This window comes from Hypanus sabinus, chromosome 7 (assembly GCF_030144855.1).
Source record: "Hypanus sabinus isolate sHypSab1 chromosome 7, sHypSab1.hap1, whole genome shotgun sequence".
Taxonomy (NCBI): domain Eukaryota; kingdom Metazoa; phylum Chordata; class Chondrichthyes; order Myliobatiformes; family Dasyatidae; genus Hypanus; species Hypanus sabinus.
The window spans coordinates 60,406,565-60,431,141 of record NC_082712.1 but is presented as its reverse complement, the minus strand read 5'-3'; the positions used below and the strand labels follow the sequence as shown (position 1 = coordinate 60,431,141).

At 42.5% G+C, this 24,577-nt stretch overlaps 1 protein-coding gene across 1 annotated transcript in view; it reads left to right on the top strand.

Moving 5' to 3' along the window:
• Nucleotides 1-24,577, top strand: part of cemip2 (cell migration inducing hyaluronidase 2) — a 92,522-nt gene that overhangs the window by 57,765 nt on the left and 10,180 nt on the right. The window contains exons 14-21 of the mRNA XM_059974759.1: nucleotides 4,685-4,720; nucleotides 6,657-6,812; nucleotides 8,367-8,544; nucleotides 10,015-10,230; nucleotides 10,954-11,162; nucleotides 14,692-14,874; nucleotides 16,783-17,002; nucleotides 21,852-21,953. Of these exons, the coding sequence (XP_059830742.1) occupies nucleotides 4,685-4,720; nucleotides 6,657-6,812; nucleotides 8,367-8,544; nucleotides 10,015-10,230; nucleotides 10,954-11,162; nucleotides 14,692-14,874; nucleotides 16,783-17,002; nucleotides 21,852-21,953 (1,300 nt within the window). The remainder of the gene's footprint in view (nucleotides 1-4,684; nucleotides 4,721-6,656; nucleotides 6,813-8,366; nucleotides 8,545-10,014; nucleotides 10,231-10,953; nucleotides 11,163-14,691; nucleotides 14,875-16,782; nucleotides 17,003-21,851; nucleotides 21,954-24,577) is intronic.

Here is a 24,577-nt window from a genome sequence, read left to right as displayed (position 1 = left end):
CCTGTGCAGTAACCTCCACATACCAGACAGTGATGCAACCTGACAGAATGCTTTCCACACTACATCTATAGGAGTTTTTTAGTGTATTTGTTGACATACAAAATCTCTTCAAACTGTTAATGAAGTACAGCTGCTGTTTTGTCTTCTTTATAACTGCATCAATATGTTGGAGCCAGGTTAGATCCTCGGAGATCTTGACAACTAGGAACTTGAAACTGCTCAAGCTAGGGTGGAGAATGCTGGCTACCTGTTCATTCATTTGACCACTAGGTGTCAGCATTAATATTTTTTACACTGTTTCCACACAATATTTTCAAACCTCCTTGGCTACAGGAGCAGATTGAGAATTGTTTACTTATCCCAGCTCATGGGTAATGTACCTACATCCCTCAGTTCCTTTCCACTGCAACTTATTCTCATATGTCCAATTTTTGAATTTCCTGCCGTCTACACTTGAGGCAATTTACAGCAAACTGCTGGAGGAGCCAAGGGGGTCAGGTAGTAACTGTAGAGGCAGAGGGATGGTGGATGTCTTGAGTCAAGACCCTACATGAGGACAATTTATACTAACTGATTGACGTTCCAGCATGCATTTGGGAAGAGGGAGGAAGCTGAAGCCCCAGAGGAAATCTGTATGGTCACAGAGTCCATGAGACACAGCAGCAGAACTAGGCCATTTGGCCCACCGAGTCTGCCCCACCATTCAATCATAGCTGATCCTTTTTACCCTCCTCAGCCCCACTCCCCAGCCTTCTCCCCGTAACCTTTGATGTCGTGTCCAATCAAAAACCTATCAAGCTCTGCCTTAAATACACTCAATGACCTGGCTTCCACAGCTGCCTGTGGTAACAAATTCCACAAATTTACCATCCTTTGGCTAAAGAAATTTTTCTGCATCTCTGTTTTGAAAGGACGCCCTTCTACCCTGAGGCTGTACCCTCTTGTCCTAGATTCTCCCACCAGTGGAAATATCCTTTCCACATCTACTGTCTAGGCCTTTCAACATTTGAAAGGTTTCAATGAGATTCCAACTCATCCTTCTAAATTCCAGCAAGTGCAGTCCCAGAGCTTCCAAATGCTCCTCGTATGATAACCCTTTCATTCCCAGAATCATCCTTATGAACCTCCTTTGAATCCTCTCCAATGCCAGCACATCTTATCTTGGATGAGAAGCCCAGAACTGTTCACAATACTCAAGGTGAGACCTCACCAGTGCCTTATAAAGCCTCAGCATCACATCCCTGCTCTTGTATTCAAGACCTTTTGAAATGAATGATAGCATTGCATTTGCCTTCCTCACTACTGATTCTACCTGTAAGGTAACCTTTAGGTTGTTCTGCACAAGGACTTCCAAGTCCCTTTGCATCTCAGGTTTTTGGATTTTCTCCAGTTTAGAAAATAATCTGCACATTTATTTCTACTACCAAAGTGCATTACCATACATTTTCCAACATTGTATTTCATTTGCCACTCTTGTACCCATTCTCCTAATCTAAGTCCTTCTGCATCCTACCTGCTTCCTCCACATTATCTGTCCCTTCACCAGTCTTCATATCATCTGCAAACTTGGCAACAAAGCCATCTATTCCATCATCTAAATCATTGATATACAGCATAGAAAGAAGCAGTCCCACCACAGACCCCTGTAGAGCACCACTCATCACTGGCAGCCAACCAGAAAGGATCCTTTTATTCCCATTTGCTGCCTCCTACTAATCAGCCAATGCTCTAACCATGTTAGTAACTTTCCTGTAATACCATGGGCTCTTAATAAGCAACCTCATGTGTGGCACCTTGGCAAAGGCCATCTGAAAGTCCAAATGTACAACATCTACTGCATCCCCTTTATCTATCCTACGTGTAATCTCCTTAAAGAATTCCAACAGATTTGTTGGGCAAGATTTTCCCTTATGGAAGCCATGCTGACTTTGTCCTATCTTGTCTTGTGTCACCAGGTACTCCATCACATTATCCTTAATAATTGACTCCAACATCTTCCCAACCACTGAGGTCAGGTTGACTGGTCTATAATTTCCTTTCTGCTGCCTTCCTCCTTTCTTAGAGAGTGGAGTGACATTTGCAATTTTCCAGTGCCATAGTCCAATGACTTTTGAAAGATCATTCGTAGTACCTCCACAATCTCTATCGCAACCTCTGTCAGAATCCTAGGGTGCAGTTCATCTGGTCTGGGTGACTTGTGAACCTTTAGGTCTTCCAGCTTTTTGAGCACCTTCTCCCTTGTAATAGAAACAGCACTCACTTCTCTTTCTTCACACCCTTCAGGATCTGGCACACTGTTAGTATCTTCCATGGTGAAGACTGATCCAAAATACTCATTTACATCATCTGCAGTGTCCTTGTCCCCATTATTATTTCTCTGGGCTCATTTTCTAGCGGTCCTATATCCACCCTCATTTCTTTTATTTTAACACACTTGGAAAAGTTTTTACTATCTACTTTGATATTGTTTGCAAACTTCCTTTCATATTTCATCCTTTCCCTCCTAATAATTCTTTTAGTTGCTCTCTGTAGGGTTTAAAGAACTTCCCAACCCTCTGTCTTACTGCTAGATGTTTGCTTTGTTGAATGCCTTCTCTTTTGCTTTTACATTAGTTTTGACTTCCCTTGTCAGCCATAGTTGTACGATTTTGCCATTTGAGTATTTTTGTTTTTGGAACAGAACTTGTGTCATTGCTGCACTGCTATCATCCTTGCCAGCATCTCCTTTAATTTAATTTGGCCAACTCATCTCTCCTACCACTGTAACTTCCTTAACTCTGCTGAAATACTGCTACGTCAGATTTTCCTTTCTCCCTATCAAGTTGCCTCCTGAGGGTTCTTTTCCCTTTAGCTCCGTAATCACCTCTGGTTCATTACATAACACCCAATCTAGTATAGCTGATCCCCTAGTAGGCTCAAGGACAAACTGCTCTAAAAAGCCAACTCATCGGCATTCAGCAAACTCACTCTCTTCAGATCCATTTCCAACCTGATATTTCCCAATCGAGCTGCATGTTGAAATCTCCCATGATATCATAACATTGCTCTTTTGATATGCCTTTTCTGTTTCCTGCTGTAATCTGTGGTCTACATCCAAGCCTCTGTTGGGAGGCCTGTATGTAACTGCTTTCTGGCTCCTTTAACCTTTGCAGTTTCTTAACTCAGCCCACAAGGATTCAACATATTCCTGTCTTATGTCACATCTTTCTACTGATTGATACCATTTTTTACCAGCAGAACCACGCCACCCCCTCTGCCGACCTTCCTATCCCTCTAATACAACCTTGGACATTCAGCTCCTAAATACAACCATCCTTCAGCCACAATTCAGTGATGGCCACAACTTTGTACCTGACAATCTGTAATAGTGCAGCAAGATCATCCACCTTATTTCTTGTAGACATAACACTTTAAGTGCTACATTTGCTACCCTTTCTGATTCGGTATCCCTAATGCACTGGTATTCGCCATGCTTGCTGTGCAATTCTGTCCTTTCTGACAGTTTGACTACATGCTATCTTTATTTTAAAATATCTGTCCTATCCTGAGTCCCTTCACTCTGGTTCCCACCCCTCTGCCAAATTAGTTTAAACCCTCCCCAACAGCTCTAATAAACTTGCCTGTGAGAATATAGGTCCCCCTCGGGTTCAGGTGCAACCTGCCACTTTTGAACAGGCCATACCTTCTCCCGAAGAGATGCCAATGATCCAAGAACCTGAAGCCTTGTCCCCTGCACCAGCTTCTCTGCCACACATCAGTCGGCCAAATCATCCTGTTTCTACCCTCACTGGCACGCGGCACAGGCAGCAATCCAGGAATTACTAGCCTGGAGGTCCTGCTTCGCAGCTTTCTGCCTACACAGATGACACCTATGATGGTGATTGAAGTCGGGATCTGTGTGGAGGCAGCACCCTCTGGGATAGCATTCCTCTTTGAGAACGGAATGGACCTGCTGAGAGCTTTGCTCTGAGCTTTGTTCATCTTCTCCTTTCTCTGGCTGCACTGACCCGGTTTCCAGGATTTGACAAGTCCTGGAACCAAGGTCCCTCAGCAGTTCACCTGCTGCCAGCTATGCAGTTTTGGTCTGATCTTGTATGAAGGTAGTGACAGTAAATAATCTTCTCAGGTGCCTGAAAATATTAGTTGAATGATGTAGGTACTCTCCAGATGTTGAACACCCAATGAATGTTGGTGGGCATTTGGGAGACCAGCAGGATGAATTTGCTTACGGCTGTCGGGCTGCAGGCATTTTCTGCTGGGTGGGAACTTGAATCATGACTGAACTTCTGACTTGTGAACTCGCTGGATACTGAATAGTTCACAGGACTGGAAACCTGCCATAACCTGGGAGTACCTGTACATTAAACAGTATTTGTTTCAACTTTACCTGGACAGGGTAAAATATTCCGAAGTATTGCATGGGGACTTTATCAAATTGGCCACTTGGGGAGATGTTGAGTATATTAATCTAAATTTCAGTGGTTTTAAGTAGCATTCTGTGGAGGGGAGTAAGAGTGGCTGAGAGGTATAAAAGAGGGAATTCCAGAGTATGAGGCCTTCGTCCACTAAAGAGATGATTATGCAAGGAAAACCAGTGAATGACAAATCTTTCCTCTTTGAGTAATTCCTCCTCTTATTCTTTAATACTCCGATGGCTTGTATAACTGCTTCTTTTATTTTTCAGGTTTTCTGACAATGGAATTGGCTTGTCATTTGCTAGGTAAGAGTGTTGGACTTGTAACTGCAAACACTGGAAGTACACGGTGAGGCAAAAGCAGAGGCTAGCATTACCGCTAATGCACTGTGTTTATTTCCACCAGCCCATTGGGAGCTTCCCACACCTCTAACTCCTTTCGTCCATGATGACAGCCTGCCCTCATCTCCACTGGTTGGCTAGGTAGACATCACTGTTACATGTCATCATGGATGTCTAACAACTATTTTGCTCCGAAACTATTAAACCCACTCATGCACTCAGTGGCCATTTTATTAGGTACACCTGTATACCTGCTTGTTAATCAGCCAATCATGTGGCAGCAACTCCATGCATAAAAGCAAGAGGTTCAGTTGCTGTTCAGACCAAGCATCAGAATGGTGAGGCAACATAATCTAAGTGACTTTGACTGTGGAATGATTGTAGGTGCCAGACAAGGTGGTTTGAGTAATTACTTATCTTTTGGGATTTTCATGTAACCATATAACAATTACAGCACGGAAACAGGCCTTCTCGGCCCCTCTAGTCTGTGCTGAATGCTTACTCTAACCTAGTCCCACCTTCCTGCACTCAGCCCATAACCCTCCATTCCTTCCCTGTCCATGTACCTATCCAATTTTATTTTTAAATGACAAAATTGAACCTGCCTCTACTACTTCTACTGGAAGCTCGATCCACACAGCTACCAGCCTCTGAGTAAAGAAATTCCCCCTTGTGTTACCCTTAAACTTTTGCCCCCTAACTCTCAACTCATGTCCTCTTGTTTGAATCTCCCCTACTCTCAATGGAAAAAGCCTATCCACGTCAACTCTACCTATCCCCCTCATTATTTTAATCTCAGAATCAGGTTTAATATCACAGGCATATGTTGTGAAATTTGTTGTTTGGCTGCAGGAGTACACGGCTCATTCTCATAAATAATACCTATAAATTACAATAAGAAATATATTTTTAAAAATTAAATTAAATAACTGGTGAAAAAAGAGGAAAGCAGAAAAAGGAAATAAAAAGTGAGGTAATGTACATTGGTTCATTGTCCTTTTAGGCAACTGATGGTAGAGGGGAAGAAGCCGTTCCTGAAACATTGTGTGTCTGCAGGCTCATGTACCATCACCTTGATGAGAAAAGGTCATGTCCTGGCTGATGGGGGTCCTTAATGATGGATGCCACCTTTTTGAGGCATCACCTTTTGAGGGTGCCTGGGTGTCCTGGATTGGGGAGACTGGTGTCCATGATGGAGCTGGCTGAGTTTACAACTTTCTGCAGCTTTTTATGATCCTGTGCAGCAGTCCCTCCAGGACTGGAACCTACCCGTGTTCTTAAATCATGATATTCAAGATCCGTGGATGAGCTAGATGCTGAACCAGTCTTTCTGAACTGGGGAGAACTTGCTGTGAATGGCTGCCATCAATCATTGTAGACTGTACTGAGGAGCACCTGCTAGGTCAGGGCTTCATGGTTTGGATCCAGTAACAACAAAATATCAGTGCTGTATTTCTAGCCCAGATGTTGGGTAATCTGGGAGATGTCCAGTGTTATCACGTGCCAGCTGAACTTGACCTTCTCTGGTCATGGGTTTTGGACACGCTGGAAGATACCACAACATCTTATGAATGGGACATGGTCGAGTGAATGCTAGTCGTGAAATTGGGGTCAGTCAATTGAGCTCATCTGTCCTGGATGGAAACGCCCATTGCAAATGTTATAACTGTATTCATTCAGGCTAAAAGCAGAAAGAGCCTACAGTGTGGAGAGAGGTCTGTATACTGTTCTTTAGGAAGACGTAAATGCTGTTTACCACTCTTGGTAAGTCTTCCACCTTCTCACTGGCTTGCTTTGGTGTGCTGTGGGTGAAGTGTGTGGGTTTTGTGTTAGAGAATTAAAAGTAATTTGAAGGCCCATGCTCTTGTCAGGTTACTAACGAGTAACTTTTTCTACACAGTGATGGGAGTTTCCCAAAGGATGAAGGTTCAAGACAAGTAATCTCGGAATCCTTGTTTGTTGGAGAAAGTGGGAATTATGGATCTCAGGGAGGTCAAAACAAGTACTGGGGAGTCGGTGGAATGGAGGGAAAAAATCGTACTTTGCCCAGAGACAAGTAAGGCACTGATGTTAAATTCTGAGCACTGTGGGAATATTGTGTACACACCACACCGAATCTAGCTATTTTACCCCCCCCAGAGTGTAAAAGTTCATGTAGTGCTTCAATGGATTAAAGTTTCCAGGACTTTGAAAGGAATTATTGAGTGAGATGTTTCTTTCTGTTGTTTGGGTGTCTAGGTGTAGGGACTGCCTCTTTAAAATTAGACTCTTTTCATTCAGCAGAGAAGTTTAGGAACATTATTTTTCACATGTACCATTTTTACATGTGCTTAATTATTTTAAATGTGATATTAGCAGAATTTTGCTGAACAAGGATGTATAAGAAAAGGAAGATTTGCAATACAGGTTAGCCACAGCTCTTTGTTTTGTTTGAGAGATTGACTCAAACTCCCAACCTCCAATTTGCAAGGTACAATTGATGTTGAAAAGTGGTAACCACTTGTTACGGTCCTGAATTTTTTGAGAAGATCTTTGTAATGTTCTAGGCAGGGGCAAAATCTTCATAGGATCTCTCATCAAAGGCCCCAAGATAAGTCAGCCAGCCAGTCTCTCCTAACCTGGTTCCTGATTTTCTTATCATGGTTTTCTTATGACTTATGATTTTCTTATCATCATCCCCATTCTCAACTGCTGATATCTAGCCTGCTGTCTTTTTTTTTCCATTTCATCCTTCATCAGAGATTTCAGATAAGTGAAGTTTACTGCAGATTAAAATAAGACACACCTGCCTTGTGAAATCTAAACTCTTCATTAAATTATTCCACCTTTTATCACCTTTTTGCTTACATATCATTGTTGGGTCCTTTTGTACACAGCAAATCACTTTCTTTGTTTTCATCTCCTTCTGTAATATTTTGAAATCATACTTCATTTAACCTCTCCGTATTGTTTCTACTTTGCAAGTCTTGTGATGCTACTGTTACTGCTGAAGTATTTCCAGTTGATTTTTATTCTTGACAAGATTTAATTTACTATAGGCAGTTTTGGTCTCTATACTTCAGGAAAATAGATACTCTGGGATCACTGTAGCATCAATTTACTTAGTAGACTCATGGGACGAAGATGAGAGAGATTGGAGGGTAATTGGGATAATGAAGTTTTGTTGAGAGGGATTGTCAGACAAAAGATGAAAGGCTGTTTCTTCAACAAGGGGGATCCAGATGTGTGGACATAGTATCAGGAAATGGTGTCAACTGTTTAGGGCTGAAATGAGAAGAAAGCCCTTTACTTGAAAGCTTGTGAATTCCTGAAATTCCCTGCCCAGATGTTTGAGGATATTCAAACCCTGAACAGATGTACAATGCCGTGATGTACAGCATCATGGAAATTTGAGCAGGAAAGTGGACTTGAGACATAGGATCAGCCATGGTCTTATTGAAAGATGTAAAAGGTGCAATGAACAGAAAGGCCTTCTCCAAATGCTCTGTCCAGTGTTTGTATTACTCTGCACTTAAGCTCACACATTTCTATAATGGTAAATATTGCCTACAGAATATACTTCTGTTTTTAGAGAAATCTGACATATCCTCTTCCTGTGCCTTTCAAACAGGACCTTCCCAATACGTGGATTTCAGATTTATGACGGACCAATTCACGTCACCAAGACAACCTTCCAAAACTATATGACATCATTGGCCAGATACACCAGTGCCATAGGATTCTTTCTGAAGAACCCTTGGCAAATGACTCCCAAGAACAGTTTCTCTTTGTTGAAATTTGACACAAATGTATGTATGTATGTATGGGTATTTGTGCTATTGCACTGTTAGTGCACATGGTAGAAATTTGAAATATTATTGTGAATCAGATTACTGGGTCACTATATCCTTATTGTCTCTTAACTTGGTGAAAATTGATGAGGAAAAAGTGGTATAATTAAAGATTTGGCCCTGGGCCTGGTGATAGGGTGTGTGACTGAAAGCTTCGCCAAAGTGGGGAGGTCTGTAGATTGTCTCAAGTGCAGAATGGAAGTTGGCAGATAAGGGCGGAAATTGCATTGTATAAACGGTTGACCATTGAAGGTAGTGCCTCTAAGAGTGGAAGAAAGAAAATGGGGGGGGGGGGGATCTGAAGGTAGGCTAGAAATAAGAGTCTTTGACATTTGTACGAACTCAATGTGCTGCTCAGTGTACAGTGATTCATTTGTAAAGGTCATAAAGTCACGCAGCAGGTACTTTATCCAACTGTTTACTACCAACTTCAAAGAGCTGTAGTATAGCTCTGATACTTTAGTATAAATGATCAAACACCCCTCTTTGCTCATTTCAGTTTTAATTTTGCATCCCCACCAAGCACCACCCCTGCTGACTCGCCTGCCTGACACCCATCCGTTCTCCTGCCCATCAACCAAACACACCTGGGGTAATTTACAGTAGCCGATGAGCCTACCAACCAATTTACCTGTGGCATGTGGCTGGAAATCAGAGGACCTGAAGAAACCCCTCAAGTCAGAGGGAGAACACGCAGACAGACTGCCCCCTAGATCGGCATTGAACTGGGGTCACTGAAGCAGTAAAAGTAAGCACTGCTTTCTGGCAGGACAGCATTGCACTGGAGATCTGTCTGGACTTTTGTGTTCAGAACTTACAGTTGGGCTCCTCTCAACATGAGAGGTGAGAGTGCTATGAACTACAGCCACTGCCAAGAACTCCCTCTTGCCCTAGGAAATTGAAGAGAATATAAGTACATATCAGAAAAACCCTGTTTCTAAAACCTGCTCTGCCATTCGAGAAGAATCCATGTCCCCTGCTTCCTGACTACGACAATCCATATACATTACATTTACTGGCCCCCTTTATCCACCTTCTAACCATGCCCTCAAAGTATTCTTAAGAAAAAGAATTAGCATTTTGTAAATCCACATTGATTTTGTAATTGAAATTTATGATTTATTTGTTCCCTATAACTACTTAGTAGTGCTTTCTAGAATCATAGAATTTATTTAAATGGATTTGTTTGAGGGTCAGATTACCAGGGATTTTTGTTTTTGCCAATAGGACAGGGTAGGTAGAATGTTAATGTTAATTTAGAAGGTGATCCAAAAAATTGCTCTCATGATGACGACAACTCAGCCATTCCAAGTATTTCACTTGGATTTCTGTTCTTAAATCTCTGGAATAACTTGCTATCTGGGCATAACTGCTTTCCACTGAATTTATTGTTGCTCTGTTTACATTACTGATCTATGTTTAACTCAGGTAGCCTTGAGAGTGTTTTTTGGCAAGCCGGGCCCGTGGTTTGAGGGCTATGATCTTGACGGTGACAAGAATGCAGTATTCCATGACGTTGATGGTTCAGTGACGGGTTACAAGGACACATTCGTGGGCAGGATGGACAACTTCCTGGTTCAGCACCCAGAATGCAAGAACTTCACGTCTTGGTTTGGATCAGTCTGCAGTGGGAAGTACGCTCAGGTAAACAAACCCAAACATAGTAAAATATATTAAACGTCTTTGTAGTATTTTGCACTTTGGAACAGTGTAGCCGCTTACTTGTGCAGAGCAAACTGCAAGGTGTGAAAAGTCAGATAATGTGCTTTGGTTAGACTGAGAGATAATGTTGACGACAGGAGAAATCTCTGGTGGTGTGTGTTTCCATTGTTTCCAGGGATTTTTGTTTTTGCCAATAGGACAGGGTAGATAGAATCTTAAAAGGTGATCCAGAATATTGCTCTCATGACAACGACGACTCAGCCATTCCAAGTATTTCACTTAGATTTCTGTTCTTAAATCTCTGGAATAACTTGAATGAAATAGAACTTAATAACTTAAATAGAAGTCCACTGTTTGCTTTTAAGAAAGAATCTAATAAATGGAGTAGATTGATTCTTCTTTTCAAAAATATTTGTCTTGACTGTATTAGTAGTATAATTGAGTGTTTGAAGTCTGTATTTCTAGAAAGTTATTAAAGTTTTGATTAGATCTGTTTGGCACGTATCCATTTCATTACATTTTTCAGCTGACACCACAATCTTTGATTGCTACCCTCTGTGCCACATACTCAGTGTGGTGAAATTCCAGTCTGTACCACGCATGCAGATGTTCAGTATTGCAAGTCAAAGGACAAAGAACTTAAACCACTGAAACACCTAGTCATTGGGTCCATCGCTTGTCAGTGAACTGTGTCTCTTGCTCCAGGTTTATATACAGACTCGTCGACCCCAGAACCTAACCATGACCATTGTAAGAGATGAATATTCCGGACACCCCATGACACTTCGTGGAATCAACCAGCGAGCGGACTTTCAGCAATACCAGCCCGTAGTGATGCTCGAGAAAGGTTACACAATCCATTGGAATGACCGCGCCCCTGAGGAAACCTTCCTCTACCTCATAAACTTTAATAAGTAAGTGCTGTTTAGTTTACCGGTCTACTCTTAATTTACTGTATGCACCCACAAGGTGACAGTGAAACAGATGATGGTTCAGAGCAAATATGAGAGGGGAGCTAATATTTAGTGTGTGATATGGTAGCATCATGTTGTACACTGTGCCTGCTCACAGGTTTATTGGTATCAACGTACAATGCATTTCGTGTACCTAATCTAAGTGTAAGTCTCAAGGCAGGTTTAATTATCTAGTAAGCATTTGCTCCTTGGAGTGAGAGGTGTTTATTCTGCAACATAAAGTACGTGGCATATCAGCAATAGGAACAGGAGTAGGCCATTTGGCCTTTCAGGTCCACTCTGTCATGGCCAATCTTGACCATAAGACACAGGAGCAGAAATAGGGCATTTGGCCCATCAAATCTGCTGCACTATTTTGTCATGGCTGATCCATTTCCCCCCTCAACCCCATTCTCCTGCCTTCTCCCCATGTCCCTTCATGTCCCTGACCAGTCAAGAATCTGTCAACCTCTGCCTTAAACATACATAAAGACTTGGCCTCCACAGCTGGCTGTGGCAACAAATTCCACATATTCACCACTCTCTGGCTAAAGAAATTCCTCCTCATCTATTTTCTCTATTCTGAGGCTGTGTCCTCTCTCTCAGACTCTCCCACCATAGGAAATGCCCTCTACACATCCACTATATCAGGGTCCTACACCATTTGATAGGTTTCAATGAGGTCAACCCTCATATTTTCTGAATTCCAGTGAATTCTTCTACCTCAGTGCCACTTCCAAATTATAATCTCTATTTCCCTTGTTTCCTTTCATGTTCTTTGGTGGTAAAATAAGAGTTTAATTTTAATTAATTGATCTTCAGTGCACAGTAGCCTTTTCAATACTTTAGCAGTATCTCAGTTTAATCAAGGGACATTTATAATGACCAATTAGCCTACCAACCGGTACGTCTTTCGAGTATAGGAGGAAACCAGATTGTCTGGAGCAAACCCACATGGTCATGGGGAGAACATACAAACTCCTTACAGGCTGCTTCAGGAATTGAACCTGCATCGCTGGTTCTGTAAAGCATTGGGCTAACAACTCTGCTACTGTGCCGCCGCACGACTTTTGGAGGTGATGCCCGCTACTATTAATTTCCAGTGCTTTCAGGGGAGTAAGAGAATGTCTGTAAGATGGGAATTTGCAGAACAGGCAGCTTGATTAGCACTGTTCTGCGGATCTCTACACAGGAAGACAGCTCTCTTTTGGTCTCCCTCTTGTAGAGATAAAGTTGGAACTTAACACACCGTATCAGCTCCTGTGTCTCAGAAAAGCAGCAATTTTGTCTTAATGCAGCATTTTGTCCTGATACATCAATTCATTTCCTCCCAAATTTCCTTTCCTCCCAAATTTCCTTTCCTGGGTTCTTTTCGGAGAATTTGTTGCTCCAAATTCCAACATCTGTAGTCCCTTGGGTCTGCATTTGCATAGAAATTTGGTAGAAGGAGTAAAAGCAGAGACTTTTTAAAAACAGGGAGCAAATTCAGATGTCAGAGGTGCAAGGGACTTGGGAATTGTCGTACAGGATTCCCTAAAGGTTAACTTGGAGGTTGAGTTGGTGGTAAGGAAGACAAATGCAATGTTAGCAGCCATTTTGAGTGGACTAGAATGTAAAAACAAGGATGTACTGCTTTGGATTTATAAGGCATTGGTCAGACTGAACTCAAAGTATTGTGAGCAGTTTTGGGCCCCTTATCTAAGAAAGGATGTGCTGGCATTGGAGAGGGTCCAGAGGAGGTTCATGAGAATGATCGTGTGAATGAAAGGGATAACATATGAGGAGCATTTGATGGCTCTGGGCCTGTACTTATTAGAACAATTGAGTGGGAATCTTAATGAAATCTGTCGAATATTGAAAGGCCTAGATAGAGTGAATGTGGAGAGGATGTTTCCGACAGCAAGGGAGTCTCAGACCAGAGGCTCAGAGTACAAAGGCGTCCCTTAGAACAGAGAGGAGGAGGAATTTCTCTAACCAGAGGGTGGTGAATCTGTGGAATTCATTATGGAGGGCAGCTGTGGAGGGCAAGTCCACATTGGGAATATTTGAAGTAAAGGGTATCAACAGGGGTTAGGCAGGAGAATGGGATTGAGGGGATAACAAATCATCCATGATGGAATGGCAGAGCAGACTCGATGGGCTGAATGGCCTAATTCTGCACCTATGTCTTATGATATCTTCCTCAACTTATATTTGTGCCTTTTAAACAGTTACCAGCAATTTCTGCTGCTGCATCTCTATCCCCAATCTTTGAATCTCATTGGTTAAGGAGGGAAGGCCTGGTTTCTTGGGACATTGTTCTGCAGTTGCGTCTTTTGTATTTTTATTAACTTCTTACATTTTCTCCAATTTGCACAACAGTGAAACTATTTTGGGGTGAATGATGTTGGGTGAAGCAGCTCACCATGAGATCATCCACTCCAAGACGTCATCCATCTGTACCAAGCACTCTGCGATCAGCCACTGATGCTGGATTCCAGCTCCTACACTACTGTTGTGCATAATTACCCAGAGCTTTAGAGTGGGCAACTTTGCCTAGTTTCACAGTATTGTTTGCAGAGTTCGCTGGGTCATGGAAAATCTGACGTACACAAATCAAACTTTACCCAAATTCCCCCACAGACTTTTGAAACATTATTAAAGAGAGTTGTAGTAATAATGACAAAATGTTTTCTGTATTAATAAATGACTGGATACTGTATATATTCCATTACAGGCAATCCCCCAGGTCATGACAGTTCAGCTTTGGAACTCTCAAATCACTACCCCCAAGAAAATTGAAATTTAAATGGAAAAAGTAAATAAATGACACACAATTTATTTTTTAACGTGTTTCTTGATGCTAGTGCAGATAACGTTGCTTCGTGTTATGGAAAATCATGATGGGGAAGGGTTTATTCATTGAGATACAGTGCAGAATAGAACCTTCTGGCCATTCAAGCTGCACCACCCATCAATCCCCTGGTTTAATCGCAGACTAATTACAGGACAATTTACAATGACCGATTAACCTACCAACTGGTAGGTCTTTGAACTGTGGGAGGAAACCCGAGCACCACACAGTCACAGGGAGAACATACAAACTTCTCGCAAACAGCGGGAATTGAACCTGGACCACTGGCTAATCGCTATGCTCTCCTGCCATTCTGGGAATGCAAGGAGCACCTGTAGTTTAGTTATATGTAGTGTTAGTCGGGTGAATATCCAATGAAAGAATTATAGCCAGTGTTTATAGAGTGATAAGGTAGAGGAAGCTCTAATAAACAGATGTGTCTGACTTGAGAAGATAACAGCTTGTAAACATTTTCCAGGAACAGAACCTTCCCTAAACTGGGAGAAAGTCTACAATTTCCTGATCTTTCTGAAAGCAGGTGTTTTAACATTGGATTGTCAAACATTGTATAGTGAGGTGTTTTAGAAGTGTTTTCCCACAGGCCTTCTGTCAAACAGTGCTACTGGCTGAGCTAACTGTTCATATTTTTGCCCATAGGGGAGACTGGATTCGAGTGGGTCTCTGCTACCCAAAAGAATCTACCTTCCAGGTTATGGCGGACATCTACCAAAGGCAAAACTCAACAGCCCACAGTGTGGAGGATTTCCAAGAGGTTGCTTCTCTCGTACAGCTGCGGAATAAACCAGAGGAGAGAAAATACTACTTTGACAATAGTACTGGGTATGTTACTCTTTCCTTTTGGGTATCCCCTGTAAAGTAACGTTGACAATTGATCAGTTTTTCTCACTGGTTTTTCTTGGTTGCCTAACTCTATTTTCCTCAGCTTTACCGCCTGTGATACTAAGATACTGTACATCCTTGTTTACCATCAAAGTGACAAAGATCAAGGTGCTGAGATACCCCTAGAGTTAAAACCCCTGTCTTTGCTGTCTGGAGGCTGTACCTAAGGACACATTCCTGGTCACCTACCTCCCACACTACGTGCTGAAGGGCACTTCGGGTCCTAACCCTTTTTAATAATTATTTTCATTGGCAAGGATGACATATTCACTAAATTTATCATAAATTATTCAAACCTGAAGCTCATTGACCTACTCTTATCTAAAAGTTTTCTTTATTCTTTTCAGTTCTTTTCATGCCTTGCCCCTCTGTAATCTCCCTGAGACACTGAAACTCTCCACTCCTCCAATTCTGATCTCCAGTGGTATTCTACATTAACTGTTGGTCATCGTATCTTTTAAGAGTCCAATTTGCTCCTGCTCTTTCTGTCTCTAACCCCCCCCCCCATCTTTCCATGTATACCCCACTTCCCCTCACTTTCCACTCTCTCCCTTCTTTTAAATTGACCCTTTTGAACAATCTGTCATGCTAAGTAGGACTTAGAGTAATATTTTATTTAATAGTGCTAATATTTATCTAACACTTAAAATGCATCTTGGTCTGCTTGGGGAAAAGAGCCTGTTTCCATGCTGTTTGATCTAAGGCTACGTCCACACGAGACCGGATAATTTTGAAAACACTGGTTTCGCGTAAAAACGATAGGCACCCACACTATGTGTTTTAAAAAATATCTCTGTCCACATTGAAACGGATATTTCGGCGAATCTCCTCCTACTGCGCATGCGCAGGACACATCTACCGAAAACAAGCGACATGTTTGGTGTTGAATCTCGCCGTGAAAGACAGTGCGCATTTGTCCAGTTACAGACTAGAAAAACTTAAATGACGGGCAGCTGTTGGCTCTCGCGCAGGAGAACTTAAAAGTAAAAAAAAAACAAATACTTAAGTGTATGGAGGCAACCGACAGGGAGTTCATGGACAGTATGACCTGGCTGATGATGAACATTGAAAAACTGACCAACTCTGTTGCATTAATAAAGCCCCTTGTTAACTGTATAAAACATGACTGCATCAGTGTTATCTTGTATTTCCATACAATGTTTCATTAGGCTGTTACACATCTATTGTCAGAGAAGTACTTGCATATATAGGTAAACCACCTTCATACGAGCAAGGACAGAAAACAGGGCAAAATGAGTATACTTATTTATTCAGTAAGTCATGGGTCAAAGTATTTGGTGAGTACATTTCTAACTCTTCTGGCTTCAGTCTCATTGCCGTCTGTTCTAAAATTGTTGGGTTGTGTTCAGGAAAACAATGAAATGGCGTGCTGCCATCTGACAGTGTTTTCAGATTTCTCCGGTTACCCCGCCCACATCTGCCCAAGCAGCGTTTTCAAAAGTACCCACCCTGGAAAGCGTTTCTGAAAAGCTCCGGTTTCGGGGGATGAAAACACCATTTCAGTGTGGACAGAGGGTAAAAACAAAGAGAAAAAGCTTCGGTTACGGATTCATCCGGTGTAGTGTGGATGTAGCCTAAATCAAGGGCTGTTGGCAGGAGGATTCTGCAGGTTACAAACCCTAGAGGGGAACTGATGCGATGAGTAAGCAAATACGGTTTAATTGCATGAACCTTGTAACACAGTGGAAATGGGGGTAAGTTCTTTTTGGAATGGTTCACCTCAGTGCAAAAGACAAGTTGCTTTCACAGGTGTTTGAAAGCTCCCACTACCCAGCCAGCCTGAGCTGGAGAAGCTCAGGATCTCAGGTATCTCCCTCTTGTCTCCAGGTTGCTGTTTCTAATGCTCCGGGCCAGACAGGATCGGGAGGGTCACAGCTACTGCTCCATCCAGGGCTGTGAACGAGTCAAAGTGACTGCGACGATGGAGTCCTGGACAGTAAGCAACTGCACGCTCACTGCCTACCCCAAGTACTCTGTAGTTCCCAAAGCCAACGTAGCAATGCCACTGAAGAGCTCAGGGAAGTGTGAAAAGTGCGGAGCTTCTCAGGTAAGCACCCCCACTTCCTTCTTAACCCACGCAAAATGCTGGAGGAGCTCAGCAGGCCAGGCAGCATCTATGGAAAAGAGTATAGTCGATGTTTCGGGCTGAGGCCATTCATCAGGACTTCCTTCTTAAACCTGGTTTACAGGGGTGCATTAGCCTAATAACCCCGTGCCTCTATAGGTGATCATTTTCATGGAAGTTTGCTGTCTTGGAAGCATGGAATGCCCCAAACAATTTCCAAGCTATGAAATATTTCTGAAAGGCAACCATTGCTGAAATGTGGGAGAAATTCCAGCCAATCTGCACGTGGTCAGAATGGTATTTGCTCAGTGACGTTAGTTAAGGAATGAATATATGTACATTACTGGGGAACACGCAACACTTTATATAAAAAACAATAGCTATGACATCTTTTATGACATCAAGTGAATATCTGCAGCATCTGAGGTGTTGTCACTTGTGTGCAGGGATGTAAGCTGTCACACGCATGGTATTGAGGGAGTGCTGCTCACTTGGAGATGTTGTCTTTACAAACATTAAGCAGCACTTTGAAAGGTCATCAATCTGAAGCCTGAACTCTGTGTATCTCTCTCTCCACAGATGCTGCCTGACCTGCTGGGTAGGTTTTTATTCCAGATTTTCAGCAACTGCAGAGTTTTTGCTCTTTTAAGCAATTTCGTCCACTCTCTCAATTGAAGGACAGCGTATTAGCGACTGTGTAGCCTGTATTACAGTCTATTTGATTGGGCTGCCATGCAGTACCTCAGCACGTTATGTGGCTGCGGTTGGAAACAGCAAAGTGGCTCACAAAGTCAACTGTAGAAATGCAATTTAGTTTTCCCTTGTGCCTTATTTTACCTTGTGTGCCTAATGTGCTGTGGTTTGCAGTCCGAATGGTTGAACTGTATGGTAACGGCTAGTGTCACTTGGTGCCACAGTGACGGAATTACACCTGACCTGTGTGTCATTGGATGGGGTTGGGGGGGGGGGGGAAGTCTGCTGCTTGTCTGACACTGGCCCATCTTGATTCATCAAACGGGCTTGGCTGTGCTGGTCCTTGCAAAGATTGAAAAGGCGACTGATACTTGCCACCCTGTTCTTGATGAGAACGTGAAGAGTTTAGGGAGGAGGGATGAGATTGGCAGGTGTACTCCACCTTGCCTACTTTGAGGTCATCCTACATTTCCCCTTGTTCTATTTGGAAACTATTGTCACCCACCCACAGTAAGGCATCTACAGCATATTAACTGTTACAGGTTGATGCTTCTAATGTGGATTGTTACAGAAGTGACTCGCATTGTAAACGGTGATTCTCCCTATCATATGATGGTCTGGATCTGCAAGTGAGTAGGTGCCTGATTTGTTATAGTTGATGTCACCACTCCAACCTGATGTTATTCTGACCTACTTTCTGATTGCTTGAGCTGGTCCTGAGGCTCTCCAGGTCGTTCAGTCCACTTGGCTCATGCATAGTACTTGACATTTGCTCTTTGCAGGCTTGGAGTGATGGGAGTCAGCAGGGATCTGTGGAGAGATGGGGGCTGCTGGTGGGTAGGGATACACAAGCACAGCATCCAGGTGTAAGGAAAAACTGCTCAACACCACGGGGCAGGATACTGGGGAGAGATCCATGCAAGCCTGCTTAAGGTCATGAGTTTGGAAGGGTCCCTGCTGATTTTGGACCAGGAGTGGGAAGGGTCTGGAACTAGTGGTGTAGGCATGTTCGCCTCTCTACATTGTGGTGCACTGACATTCTCAGCTACAGTAGGAACAATTGCATTTCTGCTACAGACCCAAGTTTTGGGAATGTCTGTTATCCTGCAGCTTAAATTAAACCATAACGTTATCCCATCCTCAGGAGGTTCTGAAGCTCCTGACAGCTGAAGACTTGGTCTTTGCTGTAATGCACTCAAATAAGTGGCTGGCCATCTGTTGTCGGAAAGATTTCACTCTCCTCACGCCAGCCTAGTCAAAGGCTGATCTGAGGGGATGGAGCATTGTGTTTGGCTGTAGAGATTAGGAATTGTTGACTTTGACGTGGTTTTCTCTGCTGTGGGGAGGCGGTGGGGAGGCCTTAGTTTCAATTTTACAAAGCATTAGGTAGACCTCTTTATGGCTGACATGGATACTGGGAAGAAAAGTTTGGCTTTGGAGGTTATCAAGTGTGTATTCGGGGAATGAATGAATGACACTTTGTCTTAGGTACTAGCTTACTATTCTGTGTGGATCTGGACTATATTCCCCTAAGGTGAGAAGATTGAGGGCTTAACTAATTGTTATGTTTTAGATGATTAAATTGAGAGGATGGGGGAAAAGGAACAACTGTTTCATTTGGAGGGCAAGTCTAGAATAAGGGGTATAACCTTTAGGCATAAAACATGGAGGAACCCATCGCCAAGTCCCACAGCCCCTGCTGATCCTATGATTTCACTTCAGGAAGGTGAGCCCATGGAAAGCATCCAGCCCAGATAGGGCTAAGACCTGTGCTGATCAGCTGGCTGGAGTGTTGACTGATATGCTTAACCTCCTGCTTTGGCTCGCTTCAAGCAGGCTTCAATTATACTGGTGCTTAAGAAGAAACGCGGTAACCTGCCTCAATGACTACCATCCTGTAGCACTAGCATCCACTGTGATGAAGTGTTTTGAAAGGTTGGTGATGAAACATGTCAACTCCTACCTGAAAAGTGACTTGGATCCACTCCAATTTGCCTAATGGAGCAACAGGTCCATAGCAGAAGCAGTCTCGTTGGCTTTTCACACAACCCTGGAGCATCTGGACAGCAAAGATGCATACATCAGGATGCTCTTATTCAACTACAGTTCGGCATCCAATGCCACCATTCCCTCAAAACTAATCAATAAGCTTTAAGACCTTGGCCTCAATACCTCCTTATACAATTAGATCCTCGATTTCCTCACTTGCAGGCCCCAGTCGGTTCGGATTGGCAACAACATCTCCTTCACAATCTCCATCAGTTCAGGTGAATCACAAGGCTATGTGCTTAGCCCTCTGCTGTACTCACTTTATTGGCAAGTCTGTGCGCTAAGCACAGCTACAGTGCCATACTTGAGTTTGTTGATGACTTCACTGTCATAGGCCAAATCAAAGGTGGTGAAGAATCAGCATTTAGGAGATCTGGCTGACTGGTGCTACAACAACCACCTCTTAATGTCAGCAAGACTAAGGAGCTCATTATTGATGTCAGGAGGAAGAAACTGGAGGTCCATGAGCCAGTCTTCATCGGGGGATCAGAGCTGGAGAGGGTGAGCAATGTTAAATTGTTATAATTTCAGAGGGCCCAGTATACAAGTGCAGTTAGGAAGAAAGTACAGCAGTGCCTCTACTTCCTTACAAACAAGCTGGATGAACTCAGCAGGTCGGGCAGCATCTGTTGAAATGAGCAGTCAATGTTTCGGGCCGAGACCCTTCTTTCTCGGCCTGAAACATTGACTGCTCATTTCAATGGATGCTGCCCAACCTGCTGAGTTCATCCAGCTTGTTTGTATGTGTTGATTTGACAACACCATCTACAGTGTACCTTGTGTTTCCTCTACTTAAAATTTTGTATGACATCTAAAACTTCCATATAAATGTGTGGTGGAGAGTTTTTGACTGGCTGCACCACAGCCTGGAATGGAAACACCAATGCCCTTGAATGGAAAAATCCTACAAATAGTAGTGGATGCAGCCCAGCCCATCATGGTAAAGCCCGGCCACCACACAGAGCACTGTAGTGGGAAAGCAACATCCATCATCACCACCTCGTCAAGCTCTCTTCTCACTGTTGAAATCTGGAAGAATGTACAGGAGCCTCAGGATTCACACCACTGGGTTTAGGAACAGATATTACCCCTGAACCATCAGGCTCTTGAACCAAAAGGGATAACTTCACTCAACTTCACCTGCTCCATCTCTGAACTGCTCTCACAACCTATGGACTCACTTTCAAGATCTCTTTGTCTCATGTTCTCTATATATTGCTTATTTATTAATTATTATTATTATTATTATTATTTCCTTTGACCTATTTGTACTTTGTTGTACATTGGTTGTCAGCCCCGTTGGTAAGGTCTTTCATTGATTCTTTTATGGTTATTGGATTTATTGAGTACGCCTACAAGAAAATGAATCTCAGTGTTGTATATGGTGATATGTATGTACTTTGATATTAAATTTACTTAGAAGTTTGAACCTTCAGTGTTCTGGTGTACTTGGAAGGTTAATTAGCTACTGTAAATTGCCCCTGAAGTATTGGTGAATGATAGAATCTATGGGGCGAAAAAAATGAGATTAATGTAACCAGACTCATGATAGTCAGCCTTGTCTTTGTGTTTCTTTGCTGCATGATTCTATGACTGACATTTCTTCATAGAAAAGGGGATGAGGGGATTTTTGTCAAAAACCTGTGAAGGCTGGGAACATTTTGGGTAAGATTGTTAGATTTTTAAAGAAATGGATCATGATTTAATGGAATGGTGGGATAGACTTGAGGGGCTGAACTGCCTCATGTCATTGTTAAGTTCAGCCAAGCTCTTAAATTCTCAGTCTGCATGGCTCAGCAAGTTGAGCAGCATCTGGTAGAAAAAGCATTTTTTGCCTTTTCAAGTCAAAATCCTGCATGAAGATTTAAGATTTTTGAACAAAATGTTGACATTTCCTTTCTTCCCACAGATATTGCTTGACACGCTGAGTTCCTTCAGCAGATTGTTGCTCTAGATTCCAGCATCTGCATTCTCTGGTCTCCCTTGATGTCTCTGTGTGCTATTTGAAGGACATTAGCAAGTATAAATCAGATTAGCCATTGAATTATTTTCAGATTAGAACTCACTGTACTACCTGTTTGTTTTGCAGCTGACATTTACAAGTGATCCACATCAAACCTACCTCCTTGTACAGATCCAATCTCTTGGGAAAACTGGAATCCAACAAGGCCACGTCAAGCCTTTCATTTATGTAAGTATTCTTCAAGGTATTTGATCTGTTTCAGGGGGCATTTGGGAACTTTAAAATCTTATGACAAGGCCCAAGATTAAGGGCAACCCTAAAACGTGTGGAAGAAACTACAGGCACACACATGCTTTGATTGCTCCCTTTGAAGTCCTGTCTCGGCATTATCAGAGTGGAAATTGGCCCAGGTCTCTTTGTTTAGTACATAATGGAGTACCAGAAAGATAAGTGAGTGTGCTGTCAGATGATGTGCTCTTGTTCAGCTCTAAGGTATAGTTAGTAGAGCTGCTACCTCATAACCCAAGAGACCTTGGTTCATTTCTGATCCCTGATATTGTTTGTGTGGAGTTTGCATGCTCTCGCTGTGATCAAATGGGTTTCTTTCAGCTGATCTATTTTTCCCCATATCCTGAAGACTGGTTAGTACTGTAAGTTGAGTGGAGTGTGTAGGTGAGTGGTGGAAAGAGATTGTAGGGAGAATGGATTAGAGAGGAAATCAATGGGGTGAATGGCTTACTTCTAAGTCATAAAGAAATATGGTGGCTTCTTGACGATAAAAGGAAATGCGAAGGTCATGTTGGTATATTGTTAATGTGGGATGTATGCTCAGTGGGCATTTTGTTAGGCATCTCCTGTGCCTAATAAAGTGGAGACTGATTATATTTCATGCCCTTCTACTACTGTAGCCCATCCTCTTCAACGTTCAACATACTGTGCATCCAGAGATGCTCTTCTGTACAGCACTGTTGTACAGAATTTGAGTAGCCGTCACCTTACTGTCGACTTGAAAGCAGTCCGGTCATACTCCAGAGATCTCTGTCTTTACCAAGGTATTTTTTCCCACAGAACTGCCACTCACTGGATGTTTTCCATTTATTGCCCTGTAAACTCTAGAGTCTGTAATGCGTGAGAATCTCAAGAGATAAGCAGTTTTTGACACCAACAGTCTTCTGACACAATCCGAGTCACTTAGATCATATTTCTTCCCCATTCTGATATTTGGGCTGAACAACTGAACCTCTCGACTATACCTGCATGTTTTTGTGCATTGAATAGCTAACTAGACATTTTCATTCTGAATAGGTATATGTGCGCACCTAATAAAATGGCCATTGTGTGTATAGTTCTATTTTTGACATTTCCACTTGTTCATCTAACTCTTAAACAAGGGATTCTTTTTCAACATTCATTTTCGGTTGCACTGGAGTGAGATGGTGGATTTGGAAGCAATTTGTGTTCTGGCGAGTTGTGCCTGTGTTAAATTGGTCTCTACAATGCCTGCATTCTCTAATGACCATTAAATCAAATCAAATGGCAAGGATTGTGCTGAGCAGCTTGCAAGTTTCGCCCCGTTTCCGCCACCTTTGTAACATGCCTACAACTCAATACGTTGTTGGAATGTGGGAGGAAACCAGCTTGGTCATGGGGAGAACATCTCCTTATAGAGTGTGGTGGGAATTGAACCCTGATCTTACAGCTGGCACACTAAAGCAATGTGTTACCTGATACACTACTGTGCTATCGTATTTTATTAATTTATTAATTTACTATCTAGTTATTTTATTAATGCTCTTGCAATGTAATCCAATACAAGATGGAAAACCATTGTTGTCAATGACATAGAAATAGAATAAGATTACCTGTTTATTACTTTTACACCAACAACTGAAGGCATGTATAGACAGCCAGAGGAGTAAAAGTTGAGAAGAGATTTAATGCTAACGTTTATATTCACGGGAGGAGAGTGTAATTACAAGGAATCCCTCTCCATTAAGTACTGGCACCATGTCACAATGAAGATGGAAAAAGCAGTGACAGCTGAAATGCTAATCACTGGTGCTCTTGGTTACGTCTAGGGTCATTTAGCGAGATATTGTAGCTAATGAATGGGTATACACTCAAGGCAAAAGGAGAATGGTGCCATAAACCTGTTTAAGAACCAGGAAGGATTTTACAGGAAAGTCGACACTCACTCTCTTGATCTTTAATATCTACCAGTCGTGGTGAACATTTATGGCTTTACAAATATCTTAGCAGGAATACTGAACTCCGCTCTTTCAGACTGTTTCACCATTTCTTATGGTCACGGCCAATCTGCTTGCAACCTCAGCTCTGCAGTCCTCTCCATGCATTGTAACCTTGCTTCCCCGGGGTCAGCGTTTGTGTTGGCCTTTGTTAGAGTGGACAGTGTTAAGAGTGGTTGTTTGAGGTTTTAGCTCTTTGAGGTTTGTGAGAGAAGGCGAAATAACTCTAGCTAGATTTTTTTTCACCCAGTTTATTTACTTCTTTATATTTAGTTATATTATATTATAGTTGAGTGCTCCTCTTGCAGGATGTGGGAAGACTGATGAAGTGTCCCTGATGACTGCACCTGCAGGAAGTGCACCAACCTGCTGCTTCTAACACTCTGTATTAAGGAGTTGCATGAACTCTGGATCATTCGGGAGGCTGAGGGGGTGATAGGACATATAGAGAGGTTCTGCAAAGTGGATTTGGGGAGTTTGGTGCTAAGTTAAAGGTGAGGACCTCCAGGGCTGTGATCTCAGCATTGCTACCGTACCATGTGCCAGGGAGGCCAGAAGTAGGAAGATTATACAGTTTAACACATGGCTAAGGAGTTGGTGTAGTAG